The following is a 15174-nucleotide window of genomic DNA, read 5'->3' on the forward strand; positions in this document are numbered from 1 at the left end:
TTACTGTATCTTCATGAAGAAATACTGAATGGATACTAAAATTATTAGATGTGGTGAACTATAGGGGAAGGGATAAATATGGGGTAGACAGGTATATAAGTGAAAAATCATTATTTATTATATTTTTAAATAATTCACTGTTATTAATAAATTTTTTAATAAGCTAAGAAATTAAGTGAATTGGAAAATGAAGACTTGTATATTAATACTTTAATATTGCTAAAAATACCTTGTTTCTTTCAACAGTGAAGTCCTATTCATTTTTGCATTTAAGTGTCATTGGACTGTGTGCAATGTGATTTGAACTTATTTTGCTTTATCATAAGTGATCATTAAAGAGAAGTTATGAATACTAAGTATATTAAGAGACTGGAAAGGAAATGCAGGTATAAGGGGATTTATATGGCAGTTTTCACTTCTATAATTATCACTTTTTAAAAAAGTAAATTTATTTATTTTAATTTAAATAAGACTGACTTCGGCACCTTATGCTTATGTTAAAACAGGAGAGGGAATGACAGAGCCACAGGAAACAGGATATGGGACAGATTGCAAATCTTGCTGGATCACATTTTAAAGAATCCTCTTTGGACTAATTTTGAATTTAAAATGTGTATATATCGATGTTTACACCAGTGGCATAGCACACTAAAGGGAAGAAAACACTATTTATACTTTTATCATACCTGTTCTTTTGACTGATATCAGAAAGCCTGGGATAGAAACAGAAATCAGAGACTGGCTTCCTAAAAGGCATCATGAAATGATGTGTCTGACCACACTTAGTGGTTAAAACTGTATCTTATATTTTCCAATATGAGAGGATAAGAAACGTTAAGATTTTGTGGTTTACATATAAGTTGTTAGGGCTTACCATTCACTGTTTTATTCTTAACATCGATTGAAAACTCAGGGAAAATTGAAAATCCTCATGGCTGTAAATGATTTGATTGGTCACAGGGAGACTTTTTACCCTAACAATTCTAGATTCATTTTTCTACATTATATTGCTACTTCTTTGGTATCATGTAATGATATGCTTATTTGTTAAGATAAATTTCTGACAGGCTTCTGTGACTACCAAATTACTGCAAAGTCCAGCACTGCCTGGAAAAAAGCTGTGGTTAGTTAGCAACCAGTTTTAGCTGAAGGTGCACTAGTGGTGCTGTTTTACCAGTTTTCCAATATGTATAAACAGAAGTAGCATGGAAATTACAGCACCGGAGCCCATTCCCTTGGCAACATTTTAGAGCACAGTGGGGATTCTGGGAGAGAAGTAGTAAGAATATACTGGACTCTTTTGACACATTCCAGATTTTTTTTTTAAACCAGGTATAGTTTTTTCCCTAACCTAGTTTTTCAGGTCTCAAAACTTAGCTGCTATGATTCTTAATTATATAATAAAGTATGATGGGTTAGTATATGAATTATATTAATTCTAATATTAATGCACTAGAGTCACCATATTACATTTTAAGATGCATAAGTCCCAATGGGAAGGAATAGAAAGTGAGAAGAGTAGTAAGAGTAGGTTCAGATAAGCAGGCAAATACGTTGTAGAATTGAAAAGTTCTAAAACTATATGCCTTGGTTTTGATATACAGATGTCAATTTGTTTTCATATACATTAAAAAATGTATAAAGGATAACCGTGACAAAGATATTTTCTTTGTTTCTACGAAACTGGCTTTTCCTTAGAAAATGTGAGACAGACACACACAACCGGGGAGGAGCTGTAAACCTACAAATGGATTTCCCTTTGTTCAAGTTCATTTATCTAAGTATAAAATGGTTTTTATTCTTCCACAAAGCACATTCACACAAAGGGAAAAACTTTAAACTATTTGTTTTTCCCCCATTAAACCTGTATAAGCTGATTTTTCTAAAACTTGAGGCAGAATGCTCAAGTGATGTCAGGAGAACCTGATGCTGTCTTAAGGAGAAGCTGAGTTAGCTCTCTATACTTTAATCAGTCCATTCCCCTTGCCTAGAAACATGATTTGTTCCCCTCCAACATTGAACTACAAAGCACCAATGGATTCACAATTGAGCATGAAAAATAGCTCTGGTAAAACCTCATGCATATGGCCCTGGAATTGTGTTCCATCAAAAAATATACTCTCTCCATAAGTAAGTTGAACCAAAATTGAATAAGATTGGTAAACAAAATTTCAGAGTTTTGATAATAATTCAAATGCATTTTGATTTTCTGATTCTATTCAATATACTTTGTATGCTACCACTAGCAAAATTGTGAGTCAAAAATTCTTGTTCACTAAATGCCACTTAAAACCACATGGCTTTGCTTAGAATTAACAAATGCTTAAGCATGTTGGTTAAACAAGTTGGCTTAACACAATGTTCAGTGTTACTGAATATGGAAAGTGTTCTCTTATGGAATTTTATTTGTGTATGGATATGCATGTGTATACATATATGTATATGTCAGGGTGAAATATGAGAAGCATTTCATTTTAGATCAAAAACAAAGATGCACATTATTCCCCACTTCTATTCAGTGTAGAACTAAACACTCCACTCACTGCAGTAAGTCAAGAAAAAGATGTTTGGAAATGAGGGAATAAAACAGTAATTATTTATAGATGGTATGATTTTAGTTTCTTCTGAGTTTTTTTATGTAGATAAATAATTAAAATTAATATGAGCTTAGCTACATTAGCATTGTTCAGTACTTTTTTCTTTGTTAATGGAACTATTCTGTATCTTCACAAGCCAACACAGCCATTAGTCCCATTTGCTATCTAAATAAAATTAATTAAGTTAAACAAAATATTCAACTTCTTAGTAGCAGTAGCCACATTACAATAGCTAAATAAGCTACGTGCAACTAATGTTGACATTGAACATTGCAGAACTAGATACTTTAAATTAAATTTTGAAAAAGCTGAGTCAGTATAATCTATCATGTTAATAGAAGAAAAATTATATGTCAATTGATGTAATGAAAACATTTGAGAAATTGGACCATCCTTCACAAGAAAAACTCAACAAACTGGGAATATAAAAGAAATTCCTCAAATTATTAAATGATATCTACAAAATGCCTACAGCTTATGTCATAATTAAGAATGAAAGAGCCATTAATGAGTAAAAGCAGTCAGTAGAGAAAGGCCAGCAAATGGTATTGAAACAATTGGTTATCTGTAAGCAAAAAAGCAACTCTTCACCTAAACTCATACCTTATAAAACAATTAAATAGTAATTGATAGTAGATTAAAAGATAAAATGTAAAACTATAAAACTTTTAGAAGAAAATCTTCATGACTTATGTCAAAGTTTCCTAGAAATGACACCAAAAGCACAATTCATTATCAAAAGATAAATTGGGCTTTATCAAAATTACAAACTTTTTTTTGTAGAAGAAATTACAAGGATAAAAAAACTGCAAACTGGAGGAGATGCTTGGAAATCACACTTCTAGCAAAGGACTTATATAGTAAAAACAATCCAGATATCAATTTTTTAAAAACTATCAAGATTTAAAAAAAGGACAAGGAATTTGACTAGACACTTCACAAAGTAGATATAAGAATGGCAAATATGTACATGAAAAGATGTTTAATTAATCATTAGTTATTATGGAATTGCAACTTAAAACCCTGAGAAATTATTGCATGCCTAAAAAAAAATGGCTAAAATGAAAAAAAAAAAATACGTTGACAATACCAAGTGCTGATGAGGAGGTAGACCAACTGGAACTGTCATGCATTGCTGGTGGGAATGCAAAGTGGTAAAGCCATTCTGAAAAACATTTTGGCAGTTTATAGAGTTAAGTATTTACTATATGACCTAGTATTTGTACTTCTTGGTATTTATTCTAGAAAAATGAAAACAAAGTTCAAACAAAAAAAATGCATCAATATTTATAGCCGTTCTATTCATAATTGCCCCAAATTAGAAATGCCCTTCAGTGGATAAATAGATAAACAAACTGTACCACATTTATTCAATAGAAAGAATTAACTTTTATGTCATGTAATAACTTGGGTGAATCTCAAAGGCATTATAAGTTAAAAAAAAAAAAGCCAATCTGAAAAGGTTAAATATTTTATTATTCCATGTACATGATATTATCAGAAAGATAAAACTAATACGATACAGAAGAGACCATTGGTTTCTAGGAGTAAGACTTGGAGTAGGATGTGACTATAAACATATAGTATGAAGGAATTTCTTGAGGTGATGGAATTGTTCTATATCTGAATATGATGGAAGTTAGAGAAATCTATACATTAAATTCATAGAACTGTCTTCCAAAATAAGAGAAAAGTTCAACTTTACTATATGATCATTTAAAAAACTGCATACCTTTCTAAACACCAGTAAATTCAGTTAAAAATAAAACTAAAATATATAATTAAAATCATTTCTAAAATCAAGTATTTAGGAATATAACAAAAAATGTTCAAGTTGTTTAAGAAGAAAATTTCATTTAAAGACACTAGAATGAAGAGCAGAAGACCAACAAGGCTAAAACATTTGAAGGGAAGAATAGTAAATTGGGTAGAATTAATTTATTAGATAGAAAGACTTATAAGGTTAAAGTAATAAAGAAAAATGGGTCTTCATTCTCCTAATATATCAGAATAAGAGAATAGCAAGCTCAGGTAAAGATTCATGATCTGTGGTACTTGGTTTAGGTCAGGATGGGCAGTGCAGATACCAAAATCACTGGTTATCTATAGGGAAATGCATGAAGTTGGTTCCTGACCTCACACTGTACAAAAAGGTCAATTCCACACCTAAATGTAAAAGAAAAACATATTTAAAAAATCAGGGACAGTTAGGAGAATACTTCTGTCATGCTAGGATAGAAAAGAATTTCTTAAATGAGAATTTTAAAGTATAAACAATAAGGGATAATGTGGTTAAGTACAATTATATTACAATTAATAACTCAGGCAAGACATCATAAAAACAGGAAAAAGATAAACTACAGTCTTATGAATCAATTAAAAATGACAGTCAATTCAATAGAAAAATAGGCAAAAATCATCAGACACATTACAAAAAAGAAATACAACTGGCCCACAAAATAATATGAAATAATATGAAAAATGCTCTCCCTTTATTAATAATCAGAGAAATGCCATCTGATACCTACCTTATTGGCAAAAATTAAAGTCTGACAGTATCGAGTGTTGATGACAATATAGACGATACGAACTTTCATTCACTGATGGTAGAAAATGTAAGTTGGTATGACCTCTTTATACCAAGACTGAGTCAATACTTAGTGAAATTGAAGATGCATATACTTCATTACCTTATTCTCCTTTTATAAGTGTTGATCCTAGCGAAACACCACATGGACACCACAAAACATGCAGAAATGTTTATAATTAATGTTGTTAATAGCACAGCAAAGCTAAAATATAACAAAAATAAACCTGGAAGAAATCCACATTTACGTATACAGAGTCATTAATAAAATATATTCATATAATGGGGTAATATACAAATGAGAAATGAAGTACAGCTACATATATTAACATGGATGAACTGGATAAATCTCAAATACAATGCTAATCAAAAGAAACAAGTTGAAGAATAAGTGTGATATATTATTTATATAAAGTTTAAAACCAGGCTAATATGTGGCATTTTTGCATGTAGTGAAGTGCATTTGAGTGCATGTGCACACACACGAAATTAGTAGCACTAGGAAGGGAATCTTGAACATGAACATCATAGGTGTTTGGGGGAAGGAAGTAGAACACATGATGAGAGAGATTCGAATTCATTCCTGTGTTTGCATAAAAGGTCCAGTTGTCAAATCAGACTCATGGGTATCATAGGTCTTACCCAGATGAATGTAGCTAATGACTCAAAGAATGCATACAAACTTCAAGCTCAGGAAAAATCCTTCCCCTGTACATGCCCCAAACTATCAGATACAGTTCCTAAAAGTGTTTTTCTGCATTAGGAAACATTTTGGTTTTGGAATAACAGGACCAGTTTTTGAGCAATATGCGCAGAACTCTGTTTGAAAGAGCTGCTTCGATTTGGGGACTCTTCAGTTTTATAATCTATTGATCACATAGGTAGGAAAATGCGTATCTAACCCTGTTTTCCAGCTGGGTTTGCCCACAGATCTGTAATTTCCATATTTCTTTATAACAAACATTGCTTTGTTTATAAAACCTGTTGAATCTGTACTAAAACATTTCATTTTGTTTTTGAATCGTTCTTGGATAAACATGTTGGTTGAGCACATTGATATTGTTTATTGAAAATTTTGATATCAAAGATAAATTTTGTGTTCTATTTAAAATATCTAATTTCTATTTTGATTCTTAATTTAAAAAATTATGTATACAAAATTTAAAAATAGTTCCAAAATTTTAAATTACAAGACCATGCATATATTTTATAGAAAATTAATATACAGATAAGTAGAAGGATCATAAAAATACACACATTCTCTTGTCTATCTAGAACTAAAAGTGGTTAATACTCTAAAGAGCATTTTATGGCAATAAGAGCAATAGTAGTGATATGGGATAATCACAATGAAATGCATGGAATTTCTGAAGTAGAAGGGAGAGAAATGGAATAAAGGGGAAAATAAGGGAAAAAGGAGCCAACTTTGGGGGACACTTAAAATTAAGAGGATGCTTTTCATTGATTTTTCTCTCATTTAATTCACACATAGCACACAAATATACACATCCATATGAGATAACCTCATGTTATCCCACCCCAGGTGGTGGGGTAATAAGTGTTCAGACCAAATACTATCTTTAAGGCTCCATAGCTAGTTCCCTTCTGCAGCATTGTGGACCATAAAGTACCTTGTGGTTTAGGTGGAAAGAATACGGGTGCAGGTTAGAGTTAGAGAGGCCATCTCTGTATGTTTAACTTTCTCTACCTTAAAATTTTTTCCCATGCAAATGTCCATGAATGGTGTCTGTGCATATTTAGAATGATATATACAAAGAAAACCTGTGGATATTATAACTTTAAAGGAAAATTTTGATTCTTGCTCTTTGAGTTGCTTGTTTTTTTCATATACATAAATTATAGGAGATAGATTTTGGAGATACATTTTTCCTCACATTTATTATGTAAGCAGAAAGTGCTTCATTCTGTAGGTGGACCATTTTTTTATGTCTTGATCACTCCATTTCAGTAACATAATTTTAAAGAACATTTCAAAACCCACCACCATTTCTCCATGGCTTGCATAAATCTGCCATTTTGGATTTCTGATTTCTTTGTTGTTGTTAACCAAATGGCAAAGTACAGTTATATAATGTATTCTTACTATCTAATTTGAATTAATGAGCTTAATTTGTAGTTTATTACACTTTAGCCCATGACTTTTTTTTTTAACATCTAGGAGGACTAATAATTTCGTTGAGTTGCCTCATTGTGCAGATGAGAAAATTGAAGTTCAGAGATAAAACAGTTTATCAGTGTTTGTCAGACTGGGCTGTACCGCATTTGCATCTAAATCACCCACATGACTCTTTTGAAATGCATATTTCCAAAACCCACTCAGTCAGAACCTCAGGAATAAGAGTTCAGTAACCTTTATTTTAAACAAGACACACCTCTACATAGTCTCCCCCCACACAGTTAAGTTTGAGAATCACTATGTGAGTGCATTTCCATTTGCATCTGTAAAAGCCTCATCTGTATGCCAATAAGCATCTCTCTGATATAACTCAGTGGTTTTAAAAACTGCATTTCTATGGTTTTGCAACACTGTGTGGAGGAATAATCAAATGGATCGGTGAAGAAGAATAATTGAATTCCCTCCACCTTGTACAGACCTTCTTAATGCTTATAAAAATTCTAGTCTTTGACATCAATCTCTAAATTCAGAAACCTGAGGCATAGTATTTTTAAATGTGTTTAAGTGTCTGGCATTGTCTCAAGAAATTAGTTTTTCTACTTCATTACGTTTTCCAGGTAGGTGAATTTTAACTGCTTAACCTTCCTGGATGATACGTAGCCAGTATTACAAATGTTTGCAGAGCTTTAGAAGGAAATGAATTAACAAAAATGAACAATTACTGTATTTATGTCTTTATTTATGCAACAAATACATTGTTACTTGCTTTCCACGGACTATCACCCAACCCCCAATTCCTATGTGGGCAGAGATACCATGTTAGTAATGAAGATTTTTTGTTCATGAAATTTATAGCTCTTTATTAAGAACCTATTAGAAATTATAGAGAATGCCAAAGAAATACCCATTTCTTACAAGAGCATACTATTTATTATGGTAAAAAAGACATAGGTGTAATTTATATATCTTCAAAAAATAATCTTGCTGAATGAAGCATACAGATCACGAGGATGAAAGTCAAGTAGAGGCCTGCGGGAAGGCTTCATGACAGTGTGGCCTTTGAATGAAGGCTGGATTCTTCTTAGCAAAGGGATAGGCATGTCCTAGAGGAACTGGGATGTGCATGTCTAGGTGTATAGAATGATGTTAAATGAAGCCAAGAAATGGAGACAATATTAACATCCATCTACAAAGAAGTAAATAAATAAATAACAGATTAGAAGAAGACAGTAAAGCCTTAAAATGTATGGACTAGATTTATATATAATAGCTTGGAATAAATAATTAAAACAATGTTAAGAGAAAAGCGTAAGTCTCAGAATGATACATACTGTATTATGCTATTCATGTATTTTAAAAACGCATTCATATAAACATGTAAAAAAGATGGGAGGAATGCTCATTAAATTCATCATAGTGATGGCCTCATAGGAGGTAGGAAATGAGACTAGAGATGGGGATTTGAGTGAAATTCAAATTTCTACGTGTTATTTCTTGACAACTTGAAAGTACAGCAAAGTATTTGGAGATTATTTCTTGGGCTGCATGGGCATTTGTGCTATTATTCTTTGGCCTCTTCAGTGGTACTGTACTCTTTTTCTTCATAAAAATAAGTTTAAAAATAGAATTAGCATCATTAACTAGTATTTATTTGATCATCCAGTGTGTTGGCAGTGGAAATAGACTTTCATTGTTTCTCTATCTAGGTAAATGTCACTCGTGAAGACTCACCAAGTGAAGACCCGGTCTTTCTTAGAACTTTAGGAAAAGGAGACTGGTTTGGAGAGAAAGCCTTGCAGGGGTAAGTAGATCACATTTTACAAAATTTTTGGTAGTGCTACATATATCTCAGTCTTAAATATTGCGCTTCTAGCAAAATAGGTTATTTAGTGCTTATTCCACCATCAGACACAGACACAGACCCTTGATGACCATTCTTACTTCCAGCTGGACTTGGAGATTCTTTGGATAGGCTGTGGAATTGACTGGTTAACTCTGTGTGTGTATATGTGTATATGTATAGTCAGTTTACAATGTTGTGTCTATTTCTCGAGTACAGCATAATGCTTCAGTCATACATGAGCATGCATATATTCGTTTTTATATTCTTTTTCACCATAAGGTACTACAAAATAATGAATATAGTTCCCTGTGCTACACAGTATAAACTTGTTTATTTTATATTTATTAGTATCTGCTTTACTTCTATAATAAATCATTTCTGTATTAATAGGAAATTTTCTCAGCTTTGTATTCTTTAATTGCAACCTCTGCAAAGACTTTAAAAGAGAAGTCTCTACTAAGCTCATTTTGTACAAAAATTTTATTCAGAATCATAGGAAGATAATTGGTTGAGATTTTTTAGATACCAAAACCTGATTGTACAAACAACAGATCACAAGGTAATGAAGCCTTTCTGGGAGTCACCTCTGGGTGGTGGTTGTCATCGCTGTGGTAGTGGAGGTGAAGGAGGAGGTGGAAGTGAAGGTAAAGTAGGTCCGATTCACTGTGAACCGGCTCTGAAGGCTGGACTCATTGAGGTGTCGCTGCAAAATCACTGACATTATGCTTGTAAACTAAGACCTCAAGAGGCAAGTGTTTGGGATTTCTTCCCATATACTAATGAAGAAAAACCCAATTGACTTTGTATCATACATTTTACAGAAGGCATGACAAATATGACTAATATATTTGGATATTTCACTCTTGTTTTCCAGTAAGTAACCATCTAAGTTATCCATATGGATGAGACTTTTCAAAGTTCAGTGCTGTATATGTAAGCCAACTGAATAGCGAATAACCAATAAACATTTATTTTTGTATCAAATGCCAGGTACAGGTGTGTATACTAGAAAGACAGCAAATAGGACATAATTTATTTCTAAAATATGTGGAACAGTCTGTTTTGCTTCCATTTCAAATTATGCCTTCACTTAAAAAATAACATAAAGATTTTGCTAAAAAGTATTATGAGGAAATAGTTTGGAGAGTTTTAATTTTTAAAACCACAATCAGTTGGCAGATTTTATTTTCCTTCTTATCATTTCATAGCTACAGAAATGAAAGAGAGATCCTGAAAGGTCATGTTACTCAGGCCATGTTACTTTATGAAAATTCAGAGCTAAATGCATTTGACTGACCTTTTTTCTTTAACTTGGTCAATTTCACCTTTATTTGATGAACAAGTACTTGCTGCTAAATATTTCCAGTGGCAAAGCTGGAGGGAATACCACGTTCAATGTGGCTGCATAAAAGAATGCAATAGACATCATCTTCCTAGTATAAACTGCACTAAAAGGAACCCTTTGTACTTTACCATTCTTTCCCCTGACTGTTATAAATGTAGAGGATTCTAGAGAATAAAATCACCTGATCGTTGGTCCAAGATTAGACGCCTCTGTGAAAACTTCATTCCCAGCAGAGCCCTTAAACATTTCAGTCATCTCTGACTGAGATCACAAGTGGAACACCAACACATAAAACATAATTGAGAATTGATAGGTTTTCTTTTGTAGCTTAATGTCACTGAATTTTGCTGCTAATTGTAGAAAGTTTTACAGTGAAAACACCTTCCCAGAATGTCTCATGAAGTGAATTTGGAGATATGGTTTACAGGAAAGTTACCAAATTTTGCTCTGATATTGAAATTTAAGTTAATGATATTCCCTCTAGACTGAATTCATTTTAGTATATGGTTATTTCTGTGGACTGTCTGGTTCCAAAACTCTTTTGCATATATTCAGTCCTCTTTACCCAACTCCCACCATTTCCCACCACACCTTATCCCCGTCATACCCCCATTTCTCTTTCTTCTTTATGCCGCTTACTCTTACTTTCTCACCGCTCAACCTGGCTTTATCAGCCTACTCTGTGTATGCCCTCTTAAGTGTCACCAGGAATTTGCTACTCACTGCAAAGAATGGTCTTTTTTTCTGTCTTCATTTGACTTCACTTCTCAGCTATGGTTTTACACTGCTGACCACACCTTTTCTTCTTTAAAATCCCCATCTTTTGAGACCCTTGAAATTGTTAACATTCTTTAGAATTTCTCATTTCATTTCCTAAAATTCACCAACGTTTTGTCCTAAACTCTATTGTACACATCTTCGTACAACATTCAGGTCTGTGACGGACTATTACCTCAATGAAAAGAAATCCCAAGTACTTGTATTTGATTTGAGCTCAGCATCTGGCACTTTTTAGATACTCAGCATGTATTTGTTGAATGAATGAGTGAACAAATGAACCTCTGTAACGATGCCCAGTCTGGCAATGCTTTCTGCCACCGATCACTTTCACTACTGGAATTTGGTGGTGGATAAGGATTTACGAACTCACTTGACTATAGGGGGCAGGCAGGTAATGAAAATGGGTCAAAATAAGGCCAGTGAAACTGGTGGCAAACTGCAGTCTTATGCAATGCGGACAGCAATTACAGAGCTCCAACTTATTGCTGTGCTTTTTCATTTTTTAAAGAAAAGCAGAAAAAATGAGTTTTGAAAAAATACATATGCTTTTGTAGCTTGATTTAAAAAAAAAAAAAAAAGAAGGCTCTGCAAGCAAACAACACATTTCTACAAAGGATTTGACCTGTGAGTTGCCATTTCATGATTTCTATCAATGATATGCCTCTTTAAACTCCATAACTAGATTCCTGTTAGGGAAGCCTGTTAGTTTTACCCTTCTTATCATTTCCTTTTGATTATTTTTTGACATTTTAATGTTTTGATGTTCTATATCTGTAACCTGTTTTTTACTCTGAGTCTCTATGTTCTTTTTTGATCTTTTCTTTGAATTTCCATGTTTACTCCCCAAATTCCAACTTTACACAAATCTGATTGATTTGTTTCACTTGTTTCCCTCCAAATAACTTTAAAAGTTATGTAACTTTAGGATATAAAGTCTTCTTGAGCAACTGTGTATGTCCTTTTGAGTAACAGCTATAATTCTTTGAAAACCTTAGGATTTTTATCCTTGGAAGGCAGATTTTATAGTTGGCATTCCCTGGGTGTACATAACACAGCATTTCAGATTGTTTTCTTACATATAAAATTTATAGATACTGGGGATTTTTGTTTTGTTTTCCTGAGGATGTTCAGCAGATCATTAATATATTGATAAAATGATAATATTGAAATTAAACCTTGACCATTTTTTTAAAATTTGATAGTGCCTAGTACTAGTATTGGTTAAACACAGAGTAGATAATTGAACGACAAAGCTGAGATGTGACCTCAGTAACCCAACTCCAGAACTCCACCATGAAGTTCTGCCTCTAGAATTAGCAAGTTTTGTTTCCTTGTTGGTTGGAGAGATACAGTTAGCTATCCTATAATCTTCATTATAATAATTCACTAACCAATAGCATCTCATTACTAGAAAAATTTGGTTCGTTTATTGCTTTCACTTTTTTGGTTGACATGAAGCAAATTATTCAGTATTGTTTGGCTTAAGCATTATTTTTGCTGTGATAATGGTTTTTCCACAGCAGAAAGAGGACAAAACATTTTACTCTTTTCAGAAGTACTCCTTTATATAAATGAAAACTAAAGTTGTGTTTAGGAGAATTTGTCAGGTTAAGTCCAAGAATTTATGAATTAATCCATCTACATTTTGACATATCATTGCTTCAAGATCTCTACCTGCTGTGAAACCATACAGAATTCACATTGGCATCAGATGATGTCAAATTCTAAGCCAAACACATAGTTTGCATCTATAGTTGTGAGAAATTTTAAGTCCAAGTTGAACCTGGGAGAGATGGGATTGACCCCCAACTTGCAGACCACTGTCCTGCCCTTTCCCCTAATGTTTGAGTCTTGAGCGTAGTATATGGTTAAGAGTTCCAGCTTAGAAGTCAGACTGCCTGGGTTAGCATCCACTCTGAAATTTACAAATTATAAGACCCTGAGAGGCTCTCCTTTGATCTGAAATGGAGGTGATGGTTGTACCTACCTTTTTGGGTTGTCTTGAGGAATAATCAAGGGAATATTCATAAAGCATTTGGGTGAGTACCTAGAATTTAGATTAGTGCTCAAAAAAGTTAGCTACTATTATCACCATGACCATAATTTTTATTTTTATTTTTATTATTATCATTACCGTCCCCATTTCCAGGAATGTTCTGCTACTTCTTGACTTCTAAAGTTTAGAGCACTTGGTATAAGTGATATGGAATTCGATTTTGAACCATCCACTCACTGAGCAAGGCGGTTGATCTCTCTGGGTGTTTCTGAATTTGTAAACTGAGCCAGTTGAAGTAGATGATCTCTTAAGTTTCCTTAGGTTGCAACCTCTGCTTCTCTTGAAATTTGTCCTCTTTACAACTGGAACAGACCCTTGGATGCCAAGTGCAGCCCTGGGACACCCTATTAAGTGGTGGCATTTGATAGAGGACCTCTGTTAGCAGGGGCCCCTCCCTCCGGGAACTATCCCAGCTGTTGCCTATTGTTCTGAACACCTAGGCCACGTGCCAGGCCCTTCCTGGTTAATGCAAAAATGAAAGCCAAGTCAGTTTAACAGACTTTGGTACTAGAAGTCTGTGTTTCCCTAGATTCTCCCCACATGGACTACGAGCTTGGGCAAGTTAACTAACGTGTGTTAACCTCCTTCTTTGTTTGAATTAATAAAACAGTAGCACATGAAATCATATAACAAACACTGGATACAGCATTTTAATATTTTGCAATATTTGAATCTGATTATTATTCATTTATTTATATGGAAATAAAATACTATAAGAGTTCAAGCCTCTCTTGGGTCCTCTGCCAGTCCTTTCCCTCCCTCCCATGATCATCATCCTGTCCCTGCACCATTTAGATGGGGTAGAAAGGCTTTCGATCTCCCAGTTGCAAGACATCGGTTTCTGTGTCCCTCAGGGAAAATGTCCTTGACGTTTACCCAGGACAATATAGAGAGTTATTTCTAAAGCTTGTGTTCTGTGTGAAGAAATAATCCAGGACTTATAAGGGACTTAGTCCCAGTTGCCATCTTTATAGGGCCGTAGCCAGACTTCTTCACCTGCCCTTGTGAGCCCTCTTGTCCAGCTCTAGCTCATTTCTCTAACCTTAGGACCCCTCTTGATTCTCTGCACCTGAGACTTTTAGGGTTTTTCATTTGTTCTGTTTCTTAGTGAGGATTATAATACGGTTTTTAGTGAAGAATATTCTAATGAGGATTATAATGGATTATCTATGTTAAATGTAACAGAATGTTACATTTCCCCCTGTTGTCCTGGATTTGTGGCTAAGATCCAAAGCCAAAAAGCTGCCAATATTTTGGGCCAACTTCTTTTTGCACAACTGACTGGGAAGAGTCAGAATCGCCTTGTTAATATCACTCCTACGCCATAAGATGGAACAAGTAGGGACATCTGATGTTGGCCTGTTAGGGAGAGCAGTGTTCGTCAAAAGAAGTTCTCTCAATTCTCTGGTCTCAGCTTGCCCTTGTTGAGGATTTACAGGTAAACAGGTAATTAAAATAGTGTGCTAAGTGATATTATGGGAGAATCACGAAGTGTTATAGCAACATTATTTTATCTCTATCTCCATCCCAAAACTTTTTCCTGAGCTCCAGACCCAGTTTCCAATGAGGCAAATCCACTTAGACATCACTTAGTTACCCCAAATGATATGAAGACAAAGCTAAATTTTCTCTCTGCCCCCAACCAAATCTCTTCCTTTTCAAGTGATTCCTATTTTACTAAGTGTTTCTCAAATCAGACATTTGGACATTATCCCTGACTCTTTTCTTTCCTAAAATACCCTAATCACTGATAACTAATCCTATTGATTCTACTTTCTAAATAACTCTCAATATCACCAATGTCTTTCCATTCTCACTGGTACTATTCT

The 15174-nt window shown here is 33.8% G+C and overlaps 1 protein-coding gene across 3 annotated transcripts in view; it reads left to right on the forward strand.

Annotated features, from left to right (window-relative positions):
- Positions 1 to 15174, forward strand: part of PRKG1 (protein kinase cGMP-dependent 1) — a 1107715-nt gene that overhangs the window by 911271 nt on the left and 181270 nt on the right. For all 3 annotated transcript variants that reach the window (XM_074374026.1, XM_045507363.2, XM_074374027.1), the window contains one exon: positions 9028 to 9122. In XM_074374026.1, the coding sequence (XP_074230127.1) occupies positions 9028 to 9122 (95 nt within the window). The remainder of the gene's footprint in view (positions 1 to 9027; positions 9123 to 15174) is intronic.

Source organism: Camelus bactrianus, chromosome 11, assembly GCF_048773025.1.
Source record: "Camelus bactrianus isolate YW-2024 breed Bactrian camel chromosome 11, ASM4877302v1, whole genome shotgun sequence".
NCBI lineage: Eukaryota > Metazoa > Chordata > Mammalia > Artiodactyla > Camelidae > Camelus > Camelus bactrianus.